Here is a 10,579-nt window from a genome sequence, read left to right as displayed (position 1 = left end):
ATAACTGCCATTGAGAGTCACTACTAGGAGTCAAAAGTACTGGTTAAATTAAATTGTAGTGTAATGGTTATTTTAAACTTATTCTTTAAAAAAAAAAAAAAAAAAAAAAAAAAAGGTCATACATTTTATCTTTAAATAAGTGTCAGATTTCCTGATATTCCCAGGGTGGCCCTAAATCTACTTTAACACCAACGAGTTTGGTGGACAAACACACTTCCTGTAGTTCCATTACAAATAAATGTCACTCTTTGTGTCTGTTTGCTTGTGTGCTACCCACAGGCTTGTCTATGTATCTATCTAAAGCTATGGTACATTTCAGAAATGGCCCCATGTAGCTGTCCTTAGCTGACCCAGTATGTTTCTCATCTCCAATGAACGTTTCTGTTGACCAAACTTTGGGTATGCACAGTCCTGGCTCCTGCAGCTGTGTGGACTGGGTCTGGGACTAGGTTTTAGCAGTGATGCAATGTTTCCAGATGTGGAACAGGAGGGGAAAAATTCTTATTAGTCTCGCCAGGGGAACAACTGTTACTTCCCATCAACAAATAAAAGCACAAATGTCTGTGTCTGTTGTACTTTCAATGAGGGAAATGAAGGCCAAGGTAGGTAAGGACACACCACCTCTATCACCAACACATATTCAATTATGTAATTCTTTTTTTAAACTATATAACTTGTGATAGCATGAGTTGATGAGTTTAATGTCAATACTGCATGGTATCAGAGCACTGTTGCATTTCGTCAAGTGTCACTCAATTGAAGGCTCAGTGTGGCTATAGTGTGGTTAATGTGTGGAATGAAATAAGCATCTTTTCCTATCTTATTTGTAAGTCCTACAGTAAAGGCTATGGTGGCTATGGTTCAGTTTTTTGTGAGTGCATCATACGTTGTGAAGTTTTTAAAAAGCGTACTTTGGTACAAGTGCATTTTATCTTAAAGTGAAGAAGCAGAAACCAAAAGGTCACAACTACAGAATCTCTTGAAGCAAACTGGGTTGCTGAAGGTCAACCATCTCCCAACTTTTTCATCTAGAAGAACTCACTTTTACAACTTATATTGCTGTCACACAAGCTTTCGTTTTGTAGCACTGACAAGTTTGTGACTATTTTTTTTGTTTTCAAAGATATTAGTAGGAGTTGTTTAGCTTTATGTTCAAATAGGAGTGTAGGTGGACAAGCATTTTGAACAACACTGTTCTGTGATTTGTTTTTGCCAGACTGCTTCTCCTTGACATATTTTCTTGAATCTGTAGTGAGAGGAAAAGGGCACCTCCTGCTGGATTATGGATGAAATTAAAATAAACCGGGGATAGTTCACCACCAACCTCAGTGATGTGGGAATGCAGGAATACTTGATTCTTATTTACACAGTTAATGAGCCTAGTGCAAGAGTAGTACTTAATAGTTGATGCTAAACAGCAGTTATGCATAGACTTAATCACACAAGGCCTAAAATGATGTATAATTTATAGTGTTTTACCATAGGCTTAGAGGTGGCTAAAAATGTTTGTGTGTGTTTTTGGCACAAAACACAAAAGTCTTCATCATAAAGTTTTTTATTATTTTCTATGATTTCAAAAACATCAAAAAGCACCTGTATTCTAACAAAGGCATACTCTTAGCAGATGTTGAGCTTTAAATATTTTATCTTTAATATAATTTATTCCTTATCTTGTTTAAAATACTTCACTATAGTAAAAAAAGAAGAATCTTATGGAATAACCTAGAGGGCAGAACTGTTTAACTTTTTCCACAAGAGTTCAGACAGAAGGTACTTGTGTTCTTACCCAACAATTCAGTACAAGGAGGAACACTTCATGTTGCTCTTCTAATGTGAACACTGTCAAAATGTGTGTTTCCTTGTTATTTTCTCCGGGTTACCATTCCCTTGTATATTGGTTTTGCATTAATGCCCCCAGCAGCATCTGTCAAATGAAACATTATTGGCAAGTCAGAGATTTCTGCCACAGGTGGCAAAGCTGATTGGCTGCTCAGATGCTCCTGGTGGTCAGGCACTGGTTGACCACCTCGAGCAGTGAAGAGTTCTCCAGAGCTGCTGCCACTCTCTCTTTGTCAGCCAGCTGTTTGTTCACTGCACATAAAACAACACAGGACAAAAAGTATTAATCATTATCTCTCTAAAACCTATCAAGTCAACAACCAGCAGTGAAATGCCTCCCATGTGACATGCTATTTCCTACCTGCTTCCTCTGAGGCATGAGTCCCGGGAGTGATGTGGACATCAATCTACATGGAAGCAAACCATTAAACTGGATTTAGACTTAAAGTGAAAACGCACATTGTGTTGTGCATTATTTGAGCACTCAATAAGCTTTAGTCATGATGGTAATGTGCACCACCACACCTGTGTACATACTTTGAACCTGTCTGGCAGTGAGCGTAGCAGCTTTACTTTGATTGACAGACCGATAAGTGTAGCCATACTGCAGTGGGGAATGGTAGGTGTGAATTCAATACCCACGATACTTGCTGCATCGTTTACCTGAGGAAACAATACAAGATACATACAGACTTTAATGAAAAATAATAATAACACACAATAAATGTAATCAAATTGTTCTCTATTTTAAAGTTTTAATTCAAAATGATGGTCTGTAACAACGTGCCATGCTGTACCTATAAAACTCCCCATTGTTTCCTTTAATAAAAAATATTACATACAGTTTGAAGGGCACATACCTTGACTCTGATTTGCTCCACAACATTGAGGTCCTCTAAAGAGAGAGGGTGCTCTGGGTCATTGATAGATCTGATCATATGTAACTTTTAGTTAAAGATGTAAATAACATTCATATGTTTCCTGCATTTCAACTAAAATAGAATTATATCTAAGTGTTATTTTATATATTTTTAAATTCTTCTTACAGGAGCTCTAAGTGGTGTACAGCTTATCTTTACACTTTTTGTCCCTTTGATTTGTAATTAGTGTTTTGCAGACCCTGGGGTTAAATACCAAGTCTTGAAAGATAGCACAAAGACAGAGAGCAAAAAGAAAAAATAATCCGCCCCCCCCCAAAAAAAAAAAAAATGAGTAGAGGTACTAGCCCTTCATACCAAAATGTCTTCCTTGAAAAGCTGACGCGACAAAGAATGTGAAAAGCTGCTGCTTCCTCCAAATAAACAAATAAATAAATACATAACTATCAGCATTTAGAACTGTTTGAGTCATGTTTGCATAACATATTGCTAATATCTATGTAATTTTCTGGAAATGTATGCCATAATAAGATAACCATGTCAGTAAACCGGTCCACTGACTTGTAATCGTACATCATATCTTCAAGTGTCACAGAAACAATACACAATACTGCTCCACTATTACTGCTATCTGGTAGTTAGCGTTATCGTAAGTATAATTTAAAAGCGGTAACAGTGAAATGAAATAGGAGACAGATAACTGCGTATGCGTGGTGCCGTTATCTGTCAGGTAAAAATCCAGTAAACATGGTAGAGAACCACGGAAGGATATCGAATATTTCTCGATCATCAATTGGGTCATGGATGTCTTCATCCTCTTCGGTCGCTGTTTGCAGCCTCTCCCCCGTACGCTGGAAAATCACAGGGTTTGCGTTCTCCAGATGTGTGCCTCCAGACATATTACCCAGTTAATGTAGCCCACTTTCTAGAGAAGCACACGAAGCAGCGCAACATGAAAAACTACGGCACATACGACGCAGTGAACCACAACACTTCCGGGTACAACGGAAAGCGATGGCGACCAAACATAATCAGCGTATGTTTTAAAGTGGCCGTTTACTGAACCACTCAACACGGTATTCACCGTAATCGAGGACCAACAAAGTGACTGAAAACCCTGTAGTGATGAATTTTATGTCACACATGACAACCCTATAAAAGGAAATTGGCGGAGAAGATGGTGCAGAAGCTGTATCTGTCCTTCGGCCTGCCAGTTAGGACCACTTAAACTGCATGAGGCTCCCAAAACAAGTAAAGGGTAGGTGGAGTTTGTTTGCAATTTTTTGTTGGCTCGTTATTTATTTTTATTCTTATTATTCTTTTACTTCTAAAAATTTATTTTGATGGTGGTTCTCTAACAAAAACGAGTTGAATTAGTCGAAATAGCTGATGTAATGTGACAATGTAGCACCTGTTGGACACCATCTTATTGCTCTGAATAATGGATATGTGTGGTGGACACCCACATCATCCCACTAAGTGATTGAAAAAAGGTTTGAACAACCATTGCACTTTCTTTGCATCCACAAGTTATCTTCCATCTGTGCTGCAGGGTTAGCTTTTCTTTGTCACTGTCATTGGAATATGAAATCAGGCAAACCTGATAGGGGTGTCATAAGGGGTGCTGTTTTTGTGTCTGATGTGAAAAAAGATTTTGTTTGTTTGTTTTGCATTTTTTGTTTTGTTTTGCTTTGCTTTGGCCTTCTCAATCTTGGTTTCAAAAGGAATGCATGTGCTATTTACTTGTCCCTAAACGTGATGTAGTCTTGAGTGAAATTTCTGTAGCTCCCTGTGTGTCCTGTAGATGGCAGAAACTGCTTATTTTAGCTCTCCATAGCAGGGGTTTTCAACGTTTTTCGGACCAAGGACCCCCTTACTGATAGACAGATGGAGCAGGCACCCCCTACTATGTATAAATGTTGTATATTAGATTGTGTTTTATATTAAACAGGTCTAGTGCCGTGTACAAATATACATTATAACCGTAAAGCCAATATTACACAATACTTCCAGTCAGATTAGCCAGGATCAAGCGGGACTTGGCCAGCAGATTCATCTCCACAACAGCCCCACTTAGCCTTGAGATTTAAACTTTGCTCTCAATTTCATTATAATTATTTGGAAGGCAATCCCACTGATCTCAGCCACTAGCTGTCTGAACTGGTAGATCTTGAGAGATGTGTTTGTGCCTGTTGGCCACTAGATGACACTGAGGAGAGAGACTTTACAGACAGAAAGTTTCTTGATAGTGCAATGACAGAAAAAAATGAAATGATTCACTCAGGGTTTCATTACATGCAGAGATCAAATAAATGCTCAAGGAAAAAGGAAAATTAAGCTGCTGATCTATTTGTTGCACCTTGTTATACCCACTCATATTTTCTGGCATAATTGATAGATTAAAGCAGTGAAGATTTTAAACAATAGTTGACTGCATGCATCAAACTTAATGAAGCAAATGTATGGTATGAAAAAATGTTAGAAAATGACTGCAGCTGTCAGGTAAATGTGCTGCACAAGTACAGTATTTATGTCTTAAACTGGGAGTAAAAGCATAAAACAGACTCATTTATAAAAAATTAAAAAAAGACTTATTGAAATTTTTTCTGCATTAAAGTAAATAAATAAATTTCCTATAATGAAACATATAAACAACAACAGGCCTGAGATCTGAGCGTTTTTTCTCTAACCTATTCTGTGTGGAATACCCTGCAGTGAGCAGAATCTATAGTAGTTTATTGTAATTCCTGACTCAAACTGCAAAGCTTAGTTTGATCACAGTTTTGTGGTCAAGTTTAAGGTAGGCTGGATGCTTGAAGGTCATGCATTTCCTAACACAGCTGTGTGAACTGATGCTTAAATTCACGCTGGGAAGAACTGAGGCTTAGCTGCTTTTTTTTTTTTTTTGTGAAAATTTTTCAGATGCTGGCGAGATTAATTAAGTGTCAAAGGTCAGCCTTTCCTCCTCTCTTACTTTCTTTTTGGTGTTCTATATTACCTTAGATTTGCAGCTAAAACTTTCTGCTTCAACTTGTGCTTTCTGCAGGCTGCAAAAGAAATGCATTTTGATATCTCCAATTCTTTGTGCAGTGAAATCGATAGTTTTCGGGTTGGGGGTGGGGGTTTTTTTTTGGAAGGGGGTCGTTTGACTTGTCAGAAATAGATTGAAGTTGTCAGTTGATAACCCTAATCTTGCACGTTGCTCTTTTAGGTCCCAACTTGCAACAAAAAATTGAAAAAAGTAATTAAAAAAAAATAATGTAATTTAATGCCGGTTATATAACAGAAGTGCTGAGCCTAATATGTAATTGAAAAATATAATAAAACCACAGCACAGCACAGCTTGTTACATTTTGGGTCAGTTATTACATTTTGGGTTGTTGTCACATATTGGGCTCTAATTTGCCTACTGACCAAACATTGTTCAGTGAATAGTTTCTATTAACAAGTGTGTTACAGTGAATGCATGTGTCAAACCATTCTGGGTTCATCTCTTATTCCTTTGGGATCAGGAGTACCTGGCATTGGGTTAGAGGATTCCTGTTGTACAAGCAAATTTAAATTTGACCTTTTGAGTTTCTGTTTAAAAACTCGAATGAGTACAATAATTTTTGTTTCTAGAGGCAAAAACAGTCTGTCTTTTTCTAAAAGCAGAGAAAAACAGAGCTTACTTGTAAAGGTAGGTTGTCAAGTCACCAAGCAGACATGCCAGCTTATTGAGCAGCCAACTGGTGAATGAAGGGATGGCTTTATATGAGGATCATGGGTCTCATCATCTCTTTCAAATCTAATAAGACAGACATGGTGAATACTGTCTGTGGAGAGATGAGGAAGAAGCAAAGAGAGACATTGTTAATGTGCAGAGTTCAGTGTTAAAGGATCACAGGTCAGTGATCAGCTGGGTGCACACAGTCAGCAGGAGGTAGATTTGGTAAAGAGGATTTCATACACATTCATCTTTATGTGAACATTTTTCACTGTATGTGCCAAAATGAAAATAAAATCTTGATGGGTTCACTTGAAATCAGAATTAATACTTTAGAGGTTATACCCTGAGTTAAACATCAACCTTATAACTGCTTTCAAAACTCACGGCCCAACTACCATCCCTGTTTTTATCAAATAAAAAGCTTTTTGATAAATCTCAGTCTGGACTTTTATCTCTTCATTCCACTGAAGCCACCCTGTCTCTGGTGACAAATGATCTTTTGGTTATTGATGACTCCGACCACTCTCCTGCCCTCCTGCTGCTCCATCAATACTGCAGATCACAGCTTGTTATTACACCGTCTCCAGAGACGCCCAGGCTCAGCTTCAGCAAGGTTACACTGACAGGCTGCTCTGCAAGACCAATCAGGCTGAAATATCAGAGACCAACCTGACATGAAAAATTGATAGCCATGCTGACAGGATGACATCCTCAGTACATTATATTCAGGTTTCTCAACAATCAAACTTGTGATGATACTTAGAAGATGAATTCCATGCTGGGTTTGGGTCTCAGTTCTCATAGCGCTGTTGTTTTTCTGTGAGTTCTGGTTGGAGCCTCTGTGAACTATCTTAAAAAAAATTGACTCCACCATTTGTGCTGGTCAGTCTGTACACCTTAGACAAGATTCCGAGTGGGATTTTAGAGTTACTTGACCAAAAATCTTTTCAGGAGTGTATTGTACAGACCTCGAAACACCTTGGCTGAGCTTTGTCGTGAGCGTTCCTAAAGAAAACAATGGGGAAAGGAAGGACATCCAAATATTAAAGTTACAGGAAGTAATGTTTCTGATACACTAATACACTCTAATATTTTTTTCCATCGAAAAAGGGAAAAAAAAAATGCTTCAATGAAGATCCAAGTTATAAACTGTATCAGGTCAGTATTTCCATTGTTGTGAATTCCAGATTTAGACTCATGAGCAACAGATTTCTTCCTCACACCCTAGAAACAACATTGATCTAACTCCAGACTTAAACTTCATCCCATACCTCTAATACCATTAATTTGCAGCTTTGACTCTGACAATGTAGACAAATCATTCCCATGAAAGACTTATTTATTTATTTTTTTAATTGAAAACATAATGAATCTGAAATAGAAATAGAAAATGTATCAACAAATCTCTTGCTGTTTACATAAACTGCATTAACTTGGCTATTGGATTCCCCCTCTAAGCTCCAAAAGAGAAATCATAGATATCAGAGTGTACGCCAGAGAAAATCATGTTTTAAAAATAAAATATTAATTATTCAAACATTTAGAAATAATGTTTTGACTATATGAAAAAAATATCACCCCTAAGATGTGTGGATTTTCTGTCATCCTTTCACTTTTGGTCAATGCTCACAACCTTGTGTCATGTATGATTAGTGTCAATTCCACCGTTATTCTTCTAAGCTATGTTTTTTTTTCTGTTCACCGAAAAAACATCCGTTTGTTGTTTCCAAGCAGCCAACTGAGGTACATTTCAACAAGAGAGAACAGTACTCTCTGCATAAAACATTGATGCAGCATTAGTAATGTGTGCCTGTGGGAGTGTATCTGTGTGATTTGTATGTATGTTTGCTCTGCATGTTTCTACACATGGGCTGGTGTGCCTCATGATAATTGTTACCATTAAGATAATTATTGTCTCATCATGTGATTAAATGCAACAGGGTGTCTACCCCCACACCCATGGCATGAATATTTCACTGACAGGATTTTCTCTGTTAGAAGTAATGAAGCAAGTGTACACTGGCTTTTTTAGCAAAGGCAGTAACAGCAGTGATTTTAAACAAAAAAAAAGCAATTTACTTTAAAACCGGCATTTATACTGGGAGAGTGACAAAACAAGATCAGCTTATTTGTGTTTCATGCAAACTAAAGCTATCTGGGTTTAAGTGTTGGTGTTTGCCATGGTCCAAAGTACAGTACAGAAAAGAGCTGTTCTATATCATTCCATAAGAACTCAGCCATTTAAAGCAAGACAATATAAGTAACAATTAGACAAAATGACAAGGTAGGACGAAATAGTTTACCACAGTTGAAGTTTTTGTCCATTTGTTTAAAAAAAATCCCAGAAGGGTGTAGATTCCTCATTTGCATGCAGGATTGTCACTTTTCCCTGCTGCAGCTCCTCCTGGTTTTATGGCTTAGACCCCAGCTGAGAGCCCAGATGATACCCTGCCTGGCAGTGTTGGAGCTTAGGTCATAGTCCATCACTTAGGAGGACTTGAATGGCTCATTAAACTTCCTGAACCCAGCTTGTGCAATGAAGGTGCCTGCTACGGTGCAGACCCAGAAGCAGACATCTTTGTAGCAGGACCCAAATGCAAATTGGAGAGGAGCTGTGAACTCATGCTGCATTGTTTTATGCCTAGCATTTGATGCTCGAGTTTTGTGTTTCATTTTTGTTCCTTGCAGTAAGAAGTTAAGAGCAGTTCCATCTATTAAGAGCACCTTGCAGCTCAGGTACCAGGAGTGCAGCTGTGTGTGTTTAGCTTGAACCCCTCTGTTGGTGGTGTCTCTCCTGCAGAGAGAGAACTGTGTGACGTCTTGGACCCTGCTGAAGCTTTTAGCAGCCTCTTGAACAGGGCTGCAAAGAAGGTTTCTACCTGGTGTTCTGTTTTAGTTTGGATTAAATAGATAAACATTTAAAGGCTTTCCATAATTAACAAATACCTTCACTGTTCATTACCCTGTATTTTAGTCCTACCTTTCTGCTGACATGGGCTTTTTTTTTGTCCAGCTCCTCTTGTGTGACCAAGTCAGTCAGATGAGTTTAGGTAATTGCAATTTATTTCTGCAATACAAAAGTTAAACTGCACTAAAAAGAAAATAGTGTTTTGGTGGTACAAAAAATGGTTCAAAATTGAGCCCAAAGGATATATGATAGGTGGTGCAAATCAACTGAAAAACCAAACTGGGAGTGTTACAAAATCATTGCCTTGTCACTCACTGGAAACACTTTGTGAAAAACATTAAAATAGAGTAAGGTCTAGCATTTAACGTGATTTTTGCTTTGTTTCTAGGCCAAGTTGCTATAGGGTGAACTCTGTAATAACTAATGTTTATGTTGCTCTATGAAATTCAAATGTGTTGTACTTATCAATTCAGCCACAAGGGACTCTCTTGTCTCTATCATTTCAACAAACTTTCAAAAAAAAAAAAAAAAAAGACATTTTTCTGCTTGTTTTAATATTTGAAGAAAAGTTGAACTTGGTCCTTTTTTTCATGTAGGTGTTCATCTTTACTTTACCTGCCTGTAGCCAGGCTTCTGTGCCTGTGATTCTCAGATAAGTTGGATGAATAGAAATATAAAAGAAAAAAATTAAGTCAGTATCAGACACTTTTAGCCTGTTCTTACCATTGACTATAAAACATGGATGTAGCATCCGCAATGTCACCTATCTGTTCCTGAAACTGAAATGAAGCCACATTTGATATGACGCTGGCTGTGAGTTTCTTTAGGAACCAGCCACAGCTACAGGGCAGTCACATGACCTTAGTTGTGTCTCTGATTGGACCATCAAACGATCCTAATAACTTCTGAGCTGTGAAGTTAGAAAAAATTCACTCACCTTACAGTGCGTGCCGAAAAGTAAAATCAACATTTCAGACCCAATACATTTTTTGAACAAGGCTGTAAATGTGCTCTTTTATGCCACAAAAGTCTGTTTATATTAAAGCTGGGTGTGTACGTGACTTGATGAACAGCAACTTTAGCACCTTTGCATAGGCTTTATTCTTACTAACCGGATGTTGTTGGTTCCTACAGAAGAACATCAGTTGTGTATTTGAGTCACGCAGAGTAAGGTATAACCGAGGCTCGTTTTTTCTTCTGTTCAGCACCAAACAGGTCATGAAGTGTGATTGCTCGGGGTTAAAT

General features: G+C 37.9%; 2 protein-coding genes across 2 annotated transcripts in view; one reads left to right on the top strand and one right to left on the bottom strand.

The window, feature by feature from the left end:
- Nucleotides 1-1,576: 1,576 nt before the first annotated feature.
- On the bottom strand, nt 1,577-3,743 carry ciao2b (cytosolic iron-sulfur assembly component 2B). Its single transcript, XM_074676047.1, has 5 exons — nt 3,480-3,743; nt 2,700-2,769; nt 2,377-2,502; nt 2,201-2,246; nt 1,577-2,091 (listed from the first exon to the last, which is right to left on the bottom strand). The coding sequence occupies exons 1-5, from the start codon at nt 3,614-3,616 to the stop codon at nt 1,991-1,993; spliced, it is 480 nt and encodes a 159-aa protein (XP_074532148.1). The 5' UTR covers nt 3,617-3,743; the 3' UTR covers nt 1,577-1,990.
- A 77-nt stretch (nt 3,744-3,820) lies between these two features.
- Nucleotides 3,821-10,579, top strand: part of LOC141794999 (contactin-associated protein-like 4) — a 102,199-nt gene continuing 95,440 nt past the window's right edge. The window contains exon 1 of the mRNA XM_074675712.1: nt 3,821-3,975. Coding sequence (XP_074531813.1) covers nt 3,951-3,975 — 25 coding nt within the window. The 5' untranslated portion in view covers nt 3,821-3,950. The remainder of the gene's footprint in view (nt 3,976-10,579) is intronic.

Source organism: Halichoeres trimaculatus, unplaced genomic scaffold (assembly GCF_033239565.1).
Source record: "Halichoeres trimaculatus isolate MK-OKI-2021-1 unplaced genomic scaffold, fHalTri1.1 fHalTri1_scaffold_8, whole genome shotgun sequence".
NCBI classification, from domain to species: Eukaryota; Metazoa; Chordata; class Actinopteri; order Labriformes; family Labridae; genus Halichoeres; species Halichoeres trimaculatus.
This window is presented reverse-complemented; position numbering and strand designations above follow the sequence as displayed.